Source organism: Neoarius graeffei, chromosome 28 (assembly GCF_027579695.1).
Source record: "Neoarius graeffei isolate fNeoGra1 chromosome 28, fNeoGra1.pri, whole genome shotgun sequence".
In the NCBI taxonomy this organism is placed as follows: Eukaryota; Metazoa; Chordata; class Actinopteri; order Siluriformes; family Ariidae; genus Neoarius; species Neoarius graeffei.
This window is the reverse complement of record NC_083596.1, coordinates 49,057,139-49,072,132: the sequence shown is the minus strand read 5'-3', so window position 1 is coordinate 49,072,132 and position 14,994 is coordinate 49,057,139. Positions and strand designations below refer to the sequence as shown.

Genomic DNA, 14,994 nt, shown 5'->3' with positions numbered 1-14,994 from the left:
CTGACGATGGGCGAGAAACAAATAACCATTCACATCTACGGTCAATTTAGAGCCACCAATTAGCCTAACCTGATGTCTTTGGACTGTGGAGGAAACCAGAGCACCTGGAGGAAACTCACGCAGACATGGGGAGAACATGCAAACTCCACACAGAGAGGCCCTCGCCAGCTGCTGGGCTTGAACCCAAGACCTTCTTGCTGTGAGGCGACAGTGCGAACCGCTACACCACCATGCCGCCCGCAAGTTACATGAATAACATTATCTCATCTCATATCATTATCTGTAGCCACTTTATCCTGTTCTACAGGGTCGCAGGCAAGCTGGAGCCTATCCCAGCTGACTATGGGCGAAAGGTGGGGTACACCCTGGACAAGTTGCCAGGTCATCACAGGGCTGACACATAGACACAGACAACCATTCACACCTACGGTCAATTTAGAGTCACCAGTTAACCTAACCTGCATGTCTTTGGACTGTGGGGGAAACCGGAGCACCCGGAGGAAACCCACGCGGACACGGGGAGAACATGCAAACTCCACACAGAAAGGCCCTCGCCGGCCACGGGGCTCGAACCCAGGACCTTCTTGCTGTGAGGCGACAGCGCTAATCACTACATCACCGTGCCGCCCACAAGTTACATGAATAACATTAATAATAATCAAATAAGTACATTTTATTTGGATTTATTTATTTCTATATTTATTGTTTGTTTGTTTGGACAAAGGAACAATTCATTGAATGCCCCAAACCTTCAGTAATCCTAATATATCTAACATTAACCTGTTTTCTATTTGAAGATCTAGATGTACTTTTGAAAAAATAAATCCCCAAACAAACCAGTCTGGCACTGTCCACACTGCGCATGCGCGTCACACACCGCCCTCGGGATGTTCTCCCATTATTATTGGTGGCTTTGGGAATTTCCCAGGAAATCCCCTACACTGGCAGCAGTCTGATTATATTCCGCACCCGTATTCATTCAAGCCGCGCCCTCTTGTCCTGCGATTGGCTCAGCTCACTGTCTAACAAGAAGGATTGCGAGACAGTGTTGTGTCTGTCGGAAAAGGCGAGGCTGTATCAGCCAATCACAGGCAGCGAGGCGGGGTTTAGCGCAATGTGGTTGGGGAAAAAAAAGTGAGCGCAGCCAGCTAAATCTAAAGTGGCCTTTTCTGGAAAAGTACTGGAGTGGACGCCAGCAGTCCGGTTTCTCCGGGTGTAAATTCGGGTTTCGGGGTTTGAAAAATGACCCAGACATGGAGGGTGGTGTTGTAGGAGCAGCTGGAGATGATTTGAGACGGAATATGTTTCGAAAGAAGCTCCTAAAATGAGCAGCGAGAGCTAAGTTTACTTCTTGACTTTAGCTAGCTTGTGATGGTAGCTAGCTAACGTGAGGAGAGCTGTGTAGATTAGCTGCTTTTAATAAACCTGATCTGTAAATGGAGTGGGTCCATCAGGATCTGTCCCAAAATCTCAAAAGCGATGCTGGGAAACGGAGCTCTGGGTCGGGACTGGGCGTTGGACCGAAATACGGTTCCTCCGGGTTGGGCTCGGATAAGCTGGCGGAGGACTGGTGCGACAGCGGCCTGGATTCACTCATCAGCGCCGAGTTTATCAGCGTCGACGGCTCCGAGCCGGTACCGATCACCGCCGAGCACCCGGATTCCTGGAGCTCGGTCCGCTGCGGTGTGACTCTGGACGGGACCGAGACCGACAGGCTGGACTCCGCCATCGGGGACTCGATCAACGACGACGAGGCAGTGAGGAACCTGTCTGAGCGCATCGGTACCGTGATCCTGAGCGAACCAAGCGGTACGCTGACCCATCAGCCCGGCCCGGAAGTGCAGGATCGGCGGAGAGAGGAGATCTTCAGCACGCTCAGCTTCATCTCCGAGGACGGAGACACGTGAGTACCGGAAATCCCGGTGGATCTCAGCTGATCCTGAGCCGAACCAGGGGAATTATTTTCAGAGATTTAACAGAAACAATCTGGTCCAGGTTTTGTACCTTTTTTCGTTTCTGAAATTAAAAAAAATCCACACACATCAGTATAAAGGTTCATTTTTGGTGTAATCAAGATCAGATTATTTGCTGCTCATAAATGGATTAAATCGGATTATTTTGGATTTTGTGGAAGCGAGCAGAACTCCAGCACCAACATACGAACACTACCCTCAACACCACCTACACCAGTGTGACCAACATTACCACCAACAACCCCAACACAACTAACGTTAGCTCTAACACCATTAATATGACCATTGTTCCCACCAACACCAACATATCACTACCACTACAACCAACATTATCACTACCGCAAACACTACGACCAACATTACTACTAACACCACTACCACTACAACCAACATTATCACTACCACGAACACTCATCTCATATCTCATCTCATTATCTGTAGCCGCTTTATCCTTCTACAGGGTCGCAGGCAAGCTGGAGCCTATCCCAGCTGACTATGGGTGAAAGGCGGGGTACACCCTGGACAAGTTGCCAGGTCATCACAGGGCTGACACATATGCCGCTTTTCCACTACAAACGCGGCTGAGCCGTGCCGTGCTGAGTTGGGCTGAGTCGAGCTGAGTGGGGCTGTTGAAGTTGCATTTCGACTACAACCGCGCTGAACCGTGCTGGCTGGAAGTGGGTGGACACATTGGGTGGAGTTAGCGAAAGTGGGTGGACGTCACGTGATGTCGTTAAGCAGCGCAAACAGTGACATCAGTGATCTTTTAAGCGGTAGTCTCACGACCCGGATAGTAAACAATAAACATGTAGTCGTTAGTGTTGCTGGTCTTGGTGCTGTGGCTTGTCACCGACAACGCCAACAGATACTGGCAAGAGCGTATAGATGAGGCGAGGCGCATAAGGCTTCAGAAATTCCCGTAATTCATAATTCTTCTTCTTCCAGGTTTACAGTGTTTACAGATCCCAGCGTGCTCGCGGGGCGTGTGGGCATGTGAGGACACTCCTCACCAATCAGTGCACAGGGGAGTGTCTGCTCACGCTCCCAGCCTCACTCGGCTCGCTTCAGCCCCACTCCAAAACGGTGCGAGTTTTAGGGGCTAAGCAGGGCTGAAGCGAGCCGAGTCGTGCTGTTCTTTGGTAGTCGAAACGCGAGCCGTGTCGGGCTGAAGTGAGCTGAAAAAGGGTAGTGGAAAAGGGCCAATAGACACAGACAACCATTCACACTCACATTCACACCTACGGTCAATTTAGAGTCACCAGTTAACCTAACCTGCATGTCTTTGGACTGTGGGGGAAACCGGAGCACCCGGAGGAAACCCACGCGGACACGGGGAGAACGTGCAAACTCCGCACAGAAAGGCCCTCGCCAGCCGTGGGGCTCGAACCCGGACCTTCTTGCTGTGAGGCGACAGCGCTAACCACTACACCACCATGCCGCCTCACCGCGAACACCATGACCAACATTACTACTAACACCACTACAACCAACATTAAGTCAATTTTATTTGTATAGTGCTTTGAACAACACTGTCGCAAAGCAGTTTTACAGAAAACATTACCGCCAACACCACCACTACAACCAACATTACCAACACCAAGATTCCAACGAACGTTACCAACACCAAGATTCCAACCGGCATGACCACTACTACCAAAATGACCATCATTAATACCAACACTTCCGCCAAAACAGCCAACATTAACACCAACACTACCAGCAATCTTGCTCCCAACACACAGGATGGTGAGGCTGGAGCTGATTTCTATCCAGCCTGGGCCACACATCCATTATTTATTTGTTTATTTCCTTCTCTGTCTCTTTTCTTTCTACCTGGCAACAATCTCTTCCTTTCCCTCCTCTGAGGTCATGGGGAGCGTTGTTTACACTACTTGAAGGCTGTATTTTTATTTTTTTTAATTAGTTTTTTAGTTTGTTTCTCTTGTTTTTTTTTTATTTTTTTACTTTTATCAGCATTAAGCAGCTCTCTACATGTACCTTAGAAGAAAAACATGAATGCAAAAGCTCTGTTGTTGCATGTCGCAAGTAAATATTCGTTGCAGTAATAAATGGAAATAAAATGCATACTTATTTGAGATGAAAGCTGTCTATCGGGTTAAAACTAACAGAGATATAATATTACTCTCTCTACTTTCTAACCTGCTGTGTGGGGGTTCTTTTTTTTTCCCCTCCCACTGCGCAGGGTGCTGCACCTGGCACTCATCCATGAGCAGTGGGATTTTTTTCATCACCTGCTGGAGCTCATCACCCTCAACCCCACCTGGACACCTTACCTGGATATCCAGAACGACCTGGGACAGGTGACCCCACACACACACGGTCACACAAGACTGCTTAGATTTAGTAGTCAGTATCTTTTCCTCCTTGCTCTCTCTCTCTCTCGTTTGCCTTCTTTCTTTCTTTCTTTCACTCTTCTTTATTTTTTTACTGTGTGTGTGTCAGACGGCGCTGCATATGGCCGTGATCGTGGGCCACAGCGAGTGTGTGTGTGCGCTGCTGAGAGCCGGAGCGAGTGTGGAGCTGCAGGAGAGAGGAGGAAACACTGCACTGCACCTGGCTGTGTGTGAGCTACACACCGAGTGTGTGAGAGAGCTGACGAGCTCGAGACGCACTCTGCCCCAACATCTCAACATCTACAACTACGCAGGTACACACACACACACACACACACAGTTATCAGTACACATACATTACAACCCCGATTCCCAAAAAGTTGGGACAAAGTACAAATTGTAAATAAAAACGGAATGCAATGATGTGCAAGTTTCAAAATTCCATATTTTATTCAGAATAGAACATAGATGACATATCAAATGTTTAAACTGAGAAAATGTATAATTTAAAGAGAAAAATTAGGTGATTTTAAATTTCATGACAACAACACATCTCAAAAAAGTTGGGACAAGGCCATGTTTCCCATTGTGAGACATCCCCTTTTCTCTTTACAACAGTCTGTAAACGTCTGGGGACTGAGGAGACAAGTTGCTCAAGTTTAGGGATAGGAATGTTAACCCATTCTTGTCTAATGTAGGATTCTAGTTGGTCTTTTTTGTTGTATCTTCCGTTTTATGATGCGCCAAGTGTTTTCTATGGGTGAAAGATCTGGACTGCAGGCTGGCCAGTTCAGTACCCGGACCCTTCTTCTACGCAGCCATGATGCTGTAATTGATGCAGTATGTGGTTTGGCATTGTCATGTTGGAAAATGCAAGGTCTTCCCTGAAAGAGACGTCGTCTGGATGGGAGCATATGTTGCTCTAGAACCTGGATATACCTTTCAGCATTGATAGTGTCTTTCCAGATGTGTAAGCTGCCCATGCCACACGCACTAATGCAACCCCATACCATCAGAGATGCAGGCTTCTGAACTGAGCTCTGATGACAACTCGGGTCGTCCTTCTCCTCTTTAGTCCGAATGACACGGCGTCCCTGATTTCCATAAAGAACTTCAAATTTTGATTCGTCTGACCACAGAACAGTTTTCCACTTTGCCACAGTCCATTTTAAATGAGCCTTGGCCCAGAGAAGACGTCTGCGCTTCTGGATCATGTTTAGATATGGCTTCTTCTTTGAACTATAGCGTTTTAGCTGGCAACGGCGGATGGCACGGTGAATTGTGTTCATAGATAATGTTCTCTGGAAATATTCCTGAGCCCATTTTGTGATTTCCAATACAGAAGCATGCCTGTATGTGATGCAGTGCCGTCTAAGGGCCCGAAGATCACGGGCACCCAGTATGGTTTTCCAGCCTTGACCCTTACGCACAGAGATTCTTCCAGATTCTCTGAATCTTTTGATGATATTATGCACTGTAGATGATGATATGTTCAAACTCTTTGCAGTTTTACACTGTCGAACTCCTTTCTGATATTGCTCCACTATTTGTCGATGTAGAATTAGGGGGATTGGTGATCCTCTTCCCATCTTTACTTCTGAGAGCCGCTGCCACTCCAGGATGCTCTTTTTATACCCAGTCATGTTAATGACCTATTGCCAATTGACCTAATGAGTTGCAATTTGGTCCTCCAGCTGTTCCTTTTTTGTCCCTTTAACTTTTCCAGCCTCTTATTGCCCCTGTCCCAACTTTTTTGAGATGTGTTGCTGTCATGAAATTTCAAATGAGCCAATATTTGGCATGAAATTTCAAAATGTCTCACTTTCGACATTTGATATGTTGTCTATGTTCTATTGTGAATACAATATCAGTTTTTGAGATTTGTAAATTATTGCATTCCGTTTTTATTTACAATTTGTACTTCGTCCCAACTTTGGAATCGGGGTTGTAGACTGGACTAAGTTTCAATCAAAAATGTTCCTCTCTCTAGGAGTGAGCGCTCTGCATGTGGCTGTACAGAAGGGGAGCTGTGACATCATCACCACGTTGCTGGAGGCTGGTGCCGATGTGAACCTGATGGTGAGAAATGAACCCAAGCAGCACTTTAACTCTGTATTGATGATGATGATGATGTATGAATGTTTCTGCGTCCTCCTGTGTGCAGGATCAGGGTTCGGGTCGCTCACCGCTGCACTGGGCTGTGGAGTGTCAGAACATTTCTGCTGTGGAGCTGCTGCTGCAGTGTGGCGCGAGTGTGGATCAGCGCTCTTACTCCGGACACACGCCTCTCTACTGCGCCCTCTACAGGCCTGACGCATGTCTGAGGGAGCTGCTCCGGAGCGCCGGGGCGTCTGACGATTACAGCGATGAAGATGAAGAGGAGGAGGAGGAAGAGGACAGAGAGAGCGATGAGGTGAGTGAGCTAGCTTTAACTTCACTCTTTTAAAGCTAGACTGCCTTTCAGATTTTTCAAGTGTAGGTTATGAAAAGGATTTTCCCTGACATCCAATTATTTTTGTTTAGTCGACCGAAAGCTACTCAATTCGAATTACAGGCTTGCAGTTTTATTGTTTTTTTTTTCTCCTCAATAGAACAATTAATGAGTTTAGTGTCCCTAAATTCTCGGCTATATTTTCCTGCTTCATCATGACCCAATTCAAGATGCGCCATGCATGACGTGGTGGGCTTTCCCCGTTCGCGCAAGGCATTGTGGGATACAAATTTGAAACAGGAGAGAAAAACGGAGGACGTGAGTGTGCGAATGAAACGTGAAAGAGCGACTACAGTAACGGAAAGAAAGCGAGAAGAAAAGACGTTATGTTCTATATGAAGGAAAGGAAACGCAGGACCAAACTAATAAATATGGGCGCTCAGCGAGCACCTCGGTGTGATCAGCTGTTCGTTTAGCGACAGAATGATGGAACTGTCAGTGCACGCTCAAAGGGAAACCTGCGCACACGGACTGCCTCTGTCTGCTCGACTGCGCAATTTCATGCACATTATTTGCTTTAATCCCCTCAAATTAAAGAACTTCCCAGCCACAGAATGGCCTGACATTTTTGAGATATTACAGAAATAAACGAGTGTCAATGACCACATTTCAGAGGGAAGTAAATTTCAGCTGTCTCACACAGCTGGGTTAACCTGAGATCTCGTTAACTGGTGTCCCAACTCATCCAGTTGTGTTCCAAACTTTATTTATTTATTTTTTCTTCTTTCAGTTTCACCTGTTTCCTTTTTTGTACTATCAAGGTACAGGTGGAGTTAAGAGTTTTTGTGGGCGTGTCTAGAACATGACTGACAGGAGGAATTTTATTTATTTATTTATTTGTTTGTTTTTTAAATAATTATTGTTGAAAAACAATGTGTATATATTCCCAATCTGAGGGGGGGAAAAACACACCTCTGTTCTGGATAGGGGCAGAGCTAGTTTCAGGGCCAGAAAAGCTGTGAAATATTTTTGATAATGTCTTAGAAATTATATGATTGTGAACATAATCTGCAGAAACATTACAGGCTCATGCCTCAATGGGGTCCCCCCCCCCCCCTCTCTCTCTCTCTCACACAGGAGGAGTTTGATGATGTCATCATCAATGGACAGCGAGTGCTGTAGCTGCTGAGATGCATGTGACCGGGGCGACTAGTATCAGCTGCAAGTGTGTGTGTGTGTGTGAGTGTGAGATTAGCGGTACAGGTTAGACCTCGCTGTGCTGTACAGTTGGATGCGTGTTGTTTTTGAAGCAGTAAAATGGCTGAAGCTCAGACAGTTAAGACTGCATGAGGCAGCGCTTCAGCATTTCACTCACCCTCGGGATCGTACTTTACACTTCAGACCACCAAAATCAGCAGCGCCTGTTTCTGTTTTACTGTTTCACACTTTTCAATCCCTCACACATCAGAGGTGGGGGTTTTTAAGCTAAAGACAAAGCAGTGGCAGCTCTGAGCTTCATCATTCTCTCTCTCTCTCTCTCTCTCTCTCTCTCTCTGTGTGTTCTTTACACTTCCTAGCCTTCAGTTCTGCTCAAACACTTGGAGGTGGTGTGTGTTCCGTATGGCAGGTGTGTTGTGAATATTCGAAAAAGTTCTTCAAGGAGCAGCGCGGCCGAAACCGGAGTGTTCAGGATGGAACTAGTGAGCAGGACACGGACAGTTTAGATTTGCACTGAAGCTGCTGATGAGTCATGAGTACAGGAAGCTTAAAGCGTGATCAGCACCATCCTGCATGCCTCACTTAAAAGCATCATTTGGATCAATAGTGAATTCGTCAAACACCAGAAACTAAAATTCAGGATGTTTGATATTTAAAAAAGAAACTGGGGGGGGGGAACAACACGAAACAGTACTCTCAGTCTAAAGTCCTTCCCATGCCATATGGCACATAGGGCAGCGCCGAGCTCTGTTTCCGTAGCCCTCCATGAGTTGGCCTAGCGGTTAGCGTGTCCGCCTCTCGATCAGGAGATAGCGAGTTCTGCTCACGGTCGGGTCATACAAAAGACCATCGTAAAAATGGTACCTACTGTCGTCTGGCAAGGCACGCTGCAATACAGATGCGAGTGGGGAGTCAAACTCTCGCGGTTACCAGAGGACCCGCCCCCCACTGTAACCCTAGCTATGTAATAGGTGAGAGGCTGAGGGCTATGGAAACGGAGGGAACAGTACTACTACTACTACTACTAATAATAATAATAATAATAGAAATCTTGTACTGTTGCATAAAACAAAAGCATTCATGAAAACGACCAATTACTTTCTATAGAGTTAATGTTAATTTAAAAAAAAATTGATTGAAATGCAATTAAAAAAAAAAGTCCCTAATAATTCATAAAAGTACAAGAGAGAAAAATACTTATTATCGACCCTTTAAGTTAAATCTTTGACATATTAATTCTTGTAAAATAAGTTAATCAGTAGATTTAATCAATTTAAATTATACTATTTATTTGGTTTTTTTTGGATGGTTGCATAAAACAAAAGATTGATTTTTCAGTCACTTTTAAAAGCTACAACATGACAAAAAGAATCACTGTTATTATCGAAAGGTTTGTCCTTTTTAATCGGACGAAGATCGACCAAACTGACCATGATAACTAAAACAAAAGAAATTCAGATAGTAAATAATTATACATGAAAATCATGCTTTCAGTTAGTGGGGCGGGGGAGAGAGAGAGAGAGCCCTTGCGTTAACTGGGGTTTTAATTTTCAACATTTTTATGTTTCAGATTATTTCACTGAATATGTTTGACTTGTTTTTGGAAAGATCTTTGGAAAGAAAATAATTATGCAACTGAAATTGGAGCTTTCTGACCATCTGAACCACTTCTCACTCCAGGCCACACAGCTTCAGGATGCAGCAACGACTCTGAACTCTCCAGCATCATTTTAATTTTTAATTTTTTTTTTAAAAACAGATAACAGTATGTCAGGAGGTGAGGTAGGTGTGCGTGTGGGCCGTATAAACTCCTCATTAGCCTGGTAGCTGCAGAACAAAAGACACTAGATTTTTAGGACTTTGAACAATAAATGCATTTGATCTTTCGTTGAACTTTGAGTTCAAAGCTGTAAGAGCTTTAAATAACTTTTCTTTTTAAGTGACTTAACGGATTAATCACAGATTAATTACTTTAGACTTGTTGTTTAGCTGCTGAGTTGAAAACAGAATTTTTCTGGCTGTCGGTCTCGAGTTAAGGTCGAGTGAGTTACGAATTAATCTTAGCTCATAGCTACTTGATATAGCAGTTTTGCCATGAAAAGGAAATTTAAGTAGTAGCGTTTATGCTTAAGCTTCATTGATGTATAGATGATGCCTTGCAATAAATGAAGCAAGTGGAATTTATATATAACGATATTTATAGTGTTTGTCACAGCTTTGATGGTGAGTGTTCGATTTCTAACAAGTTTTTCAACATAGATATAGGAGTTGTGTTTTTTGTTTGTTTTTTCTGGTGGGGAAGAAGAATAAAAGTAGCAGAATGAATAAAAATTAAAGTCCGGCATCAGAATTTTCTGTCCATTTTCCTCCCAGTTGTTCATCCATAAATTAAAACCCAACAATAGTAGTTTGCATTAATTCACAAGCGTTCCCAAAACCAAACCGTGTTCCAGAACAAACTCCAAAACTGTCCACATGACCCTGAAAGCTTTAACGCTGCCCATTTAGATTTTCTCTTTGCACAACTTACTATTGTAACATTTCCCCCACCCCCCACAAAACAACTCCGCCTCTTTAAGAAAACCAGAAACTGTGTTTGACTTCAAAATGAAATGGTTTTCACTTTGAGCTGAATTTTTGTCAATGCTGATTTCCCTGTTAATCTCACAAAGCTCTTTCATTAAGTACTACGTCAATACAATGTAATTTGAAGTGAGCACATAGATTTGGACTTTTTATGGTGGGGGAAATGCCATAATTAAAAGAGAGTTGAGTTTGCGATGAGGATTTGGCCGAAGATCTATGTTGTTTACTTGAGGACATGAGGTCGTTTCCAGAAGTTGTTCACCCATAAATCAATAAACGTAGCAGTAAAAATTCATGTTTCACTGTAGCACAGATATCAGAGTTTAAGTTAGAAACTTAAACAAACCCAAGACACTTTTTTTTTTTTCTCCATCAAGTTATTCGTTTAACTCTCAGTCACTTTGCTACAAACCAAGATCTGAGATTCTTTCATACTGTGTTGGAATTGGGACAAGAAAGTCACGAGTAGGCCTGATGGATGAGGTGTGTGTGTATGAAACAGATGGGAACCTGTAAGTCGATTATGTAGTGATACGATAAATGGAATAAACAACACAAACTAGTTGTGAGTCATGAGTTTCTGGTAACGTAGGCAGCACTTTTGCACAAAAACCATGGGATAAAAAGATGATTCTGGGATTGGAATATAACAAAAATGTTGGTACATTTTGCGTAATCCAATGACCTCTTCCACATAAGGCTTCTGAACTCAGCTCTGTCATCTTTTAGTTCAGGTTTTTTGTGTTATTTTATTTTTCTCCTCTTGGGTTGAAATGGGTGAAGGTTGAATATTGTAATGTTTAATGCTTTAAATGGAAAATAAAAATGATGACAAAAAATTGAGTTGTTTCATTCATTCTCTCTCTCACTCATTTTTATATATTTTTATTTATAAAATATACAACCCCGATTCCAAAAAAGTTGGGACAAAGTACAAATTGTAAATAAAAATGGAATGCAATAATTTACAAATCTCAAAAACTGATATTGTATTCACAATAGAACATAGACAACATATCAAATGTCGAAAGTGAGGCATTTTGAAATTTCATGCCAAATATTGGCTCATTTGAAATTTCATGACAGCAACACATCTCAAAAAAGTTGGGACAGGGGCAATAAGAGGCTGGAAAAGTTAAAGGTACAAAAAAGGAACAGCTGGAGGACCAAATTGCAACTCATTAGGTCAATTGGCAATAGGTCATTAACATGACTAGGTATAAAAAGAGCATCTTGGAGTGGCAGCGGCTCTCAGAAGTAAAGATGGGAAGAGGATCACCAATCCCCCTAATTCTGCACCGACAAATAGTGGAGCAATATCAAAAAGGAGTTCAACAGTGTAAAATTGCAAAGAGTTTGAACATATCATCATCTACAGTGCATAATATCATCAAAAGATTCAGAGAATCTGGAAGAATCTCTGTGCGTAAGGGTCAAGGCCGGAAAACCATACTGGGTGCCCGTGATCTTCGGGCCCTTAGATGGCACTGCATCACATACAGGCATCCTTCTGTATTGGAAATCACAAAATGGGCTCAGGAATATTTCCAGAGAACATTATCTGTGAACACAATTCACCGTGCCATCCGCTGTTGCCAGCTAAAACTCTATAGTTCAAAGAAGAAGCCGCATCTAAATACGATCCAGAAGCGCAGACGTCTTCTCTGGGCCAAGGCTCATTTAAAATGGACTGTGGCAAAGTGGAAAACTGTTCTGTGGTCAGACGAATCAAAATTTGAACTTCTTTATGGAAATCAGGGACGCCGTGTCATTCGGACTAAAGAGGAGAAGGACGACCCAAGTTGTCATCAGCGCTCAGTTCAGAAGCCTGCGTCTCTGATGGTATGGGGTTGCATTAGTGCGTGTGGCATGGGCAGCTTACACATCTGGAAAGACACCATCAATGCTGAAAGGTATATCCAGGTTCTAGAGCAACATATGCTCCCATCCAGACGACGTCTCTTTCAGGGAAGACCTTGCATTTTCCAACATGACAATGCCAAACCACATACTGCATCAATTACAGCATCATGGCTGCGTAGAAGAAGGGTCCGGGTACTGAACTGGCCAGCCTGCAGTCCAGATCTTTCACCCATAGAAAACATTTGGCGCATCATAAAATGGAAGATACGACAAAAAAGACCGAAGACAGTTGAGCAACTAGAATCCTACATTAGACAAGAATGGGTTAACATTCCTATCCCTAAACCTGAGCAACTTGTCTCCTCAGTCCCCAGACGTTTACAGACTGTTGTAAAGAGAAAAGGGGATGTCTCACAGTGGTAAACATGGCCTTGTCCCAACTTTTTTGAGATGTGTTGTTGTCATGAAATTTAAAATCACCTAATTTTTCTCTTTAAATGATACATTTTCTCAGTTTAAACATTTGATATGTCATCTATGTTCTATTCTGAATAAAATATGGAATTTTGAAACTTCCACATCATTGCATTCCGTTTTTATTTACAATTTGTACTTTGTCCCAACTTTTTTGGAATCGGGGTTGTGTGTATATATATATATATATATATATATATATATATATATATATATATATATATCACCCTCCACAATTATTGGCATCCCTGGTTAAGATGTGTGAAAAGCCTTAAAATAAATTCAGTTTTTATTGCAGAAGTGTAATCTCACACTGAAAATTGTAGAAAAATGTAACCCTTAACTCAAGTGAATTAAAATAAAAAAAAAAAATCGCCTGTTCCACAATAATTGGCACCCATAACAATTCCTGGAAAATAAATGTAATTGAAGCATTTCTGTCATTTCTACTGTAGTTTATAAAGTTGATCAGAGTATCTAGGAACTTTAAATTAATAATTCATCACATCCTGTTTCCCTGGGGTATAAATATGATGTGACACAGAGGCCTATTTCTCTTATCCACTCTTCAACATGGGAAAGACAAGAGAACACACCGTTCAAGTAAGGCAGATGTGTGTTGACCTTCATAAGTCAGGCAATGGCTACAAGAAAATAGCCGCTCGCCTACACCTGCCCATATCTACAGTCAGAGGAATCATCAAGAAGTTTAAAACAACTGGAACAGTGGCAAACAAGCCTGGATGAGGATGCAAGTTTATTTTGCCACCAGGCACAGTGAGGAGGATGGTAAGAGAAGTAAAAAGTTCTCCAAAGCTCACTGTTAGAGAATTGTATCAAAGAGTAGCATCTTGGGGTCACAAAGTCTCCATAACAACCATCAGGTGCTATCTACATACCAACAAGCTGTTTAGGAGGCATGCACGGAAAAAGCCTTTTCTCACTTACAAGCATAAGCATAAACGTCTGGAGTTTGCGAAGCGGTACTGGGACTTCAACTGGGACCGTGTGCTTTGGTCAGATGAGACCAAGATAGAGCTTTTTGGCAGCAAACACTCTAATACATTACAAAAGATGAGTATGCGGAAAAGCACCTCATACCCACTGTGAAGTATGGGGGAGGATCGGTGATGCTGTGGGCCTGTTTCTCTTCCAAAGGCCCCAGGAACCTTGTTAGGGTGCATGGCATCATGAAGTTTTTGAAATACGAGGACGTTTTAAATCAAAATCTGGTGCTCTGCCCGAAAGCTGAAGATGGGTCATCACTGGGTCTTTCAGCAAGATAATGACCCTAAACATGTGGCCAAATCTACACAAAGATGGTTCACCAGACACAAAATCAAGCTCCTCCCATGGCCATCTCAGTCCCCAGACCTCAACCCAATTGAAAACCTGTGGGGTGAGCTGAAGAGGAGAGTGCATAGGAGAGGACCCAGGACTCTGGATGATTTAGAGAGATTGTGCAAAGAGGAATGGTCGAATATCCCTCTCTCTGTATTCTCCCATTTTGTGAAATGTTATAGCAGAATATTAAGTGCTGTCTTGTTGGCAAAATGGAGTTGTACAAAGTATTAACATCAGGGGTGCCAATAATTGTGGCACACATAATTATTTCTTAATGTGGGATTTTTTTTCCCCACTGAATAAATGCACTTGAAGTAAAGGTTGGATTTTTCTCTTTTTTTGCATTGTTGTCCTATATTATTTAAAAAAAAAAAAGAATTTATTAGGCACGGTGGTGTAGTGGTTAGCGCTGTCGCCTCACAGCAAGAAGGTCCGGGTTCGAGCCCCGGGGCCGGCGAGGGCCTTTCTGTGTGGAGTTTGCATGTTCTCCCCGTGTCCGCGTGGGTTTCCTCCGGGTGCTCCGGTTTCCCCCACAGTCCAAAGACATGCAGGTTAGGTTAACTGGTGACTCTAAATTGAGCGTAGGTGTGAATGTGAGTGTGAATGGTTGTCTGTGTCTATGTGTCAGCCCTGTGATGACCTGGCGACTTGTCCAGGGTGTACCCCGCCTTTCGCCCGTAGTCAGCTGGGATAGGCTCCAGCTTGCCTGCGACCCTGTAGAAGGATAAAGCGGCTAGAGATAATGAGATGA

The 14,994-nt window shown here is 43.4% G+C and overlaps 1 protein-coding gene across 1 annotated transcript; it reads left to right on the top strand.

Annotated features, from left to right (window-relative positions):
* Nucleotides 1-1,115: 1,115 nt before the first annotated feature.
* nfkbib (nuclear factor of kappa light polypeptide gene enhancer in B-cells inhibitor, beta) lies at nucleotides 1,116-11,124 on the top strand. Its single transcript, XM_060913044.1, has 6 exons — nucleotides 1,116-1,903; nucleotides 4,177-4,294; nucleotides 4,437-4,641; nucleotides 6,318-6,406; nucleotides 6,492-6,740; nucleotides 7,896-11,124. Exons 1-6 carry the CDS (start codon nucleotides 1,437-1,439, stop codon nucleotides 7,938-7,940), a joined length of 1,173 nt encoding a protein of 390 aa, XP_060769027.1. The 5' UTR covers nucleotides 1,116-1,436; the 3' UTR covers nucleotides 7,941-11,124.
* Nucleotides 11,125-14,994: the final 3,870 nt, after the last annotated feature.

Coding starts and splice junctions, on each gene's coding strand:
- nfkbib (XM_060913044.1), top strand. CDS start 1,437: ATGGAGTGGGTCCATCAGGATCTGTCCCAAAATCTCAAAAGCGATGCT. Junction 1,904..4,176: donor ATCTCCGAGGACGGAGACAC/GTGAGTACCGGA, acceptor CCCACTGCGCAG/GGTGCTGCACCTGGCACTCA. Junction 4,642..6,317: donor CAACATCTACAACTACGCAG/GTACACACACAC, acceptor TCCTCTCTCTAG/GAGTGAGCGCTCTGCATGTG.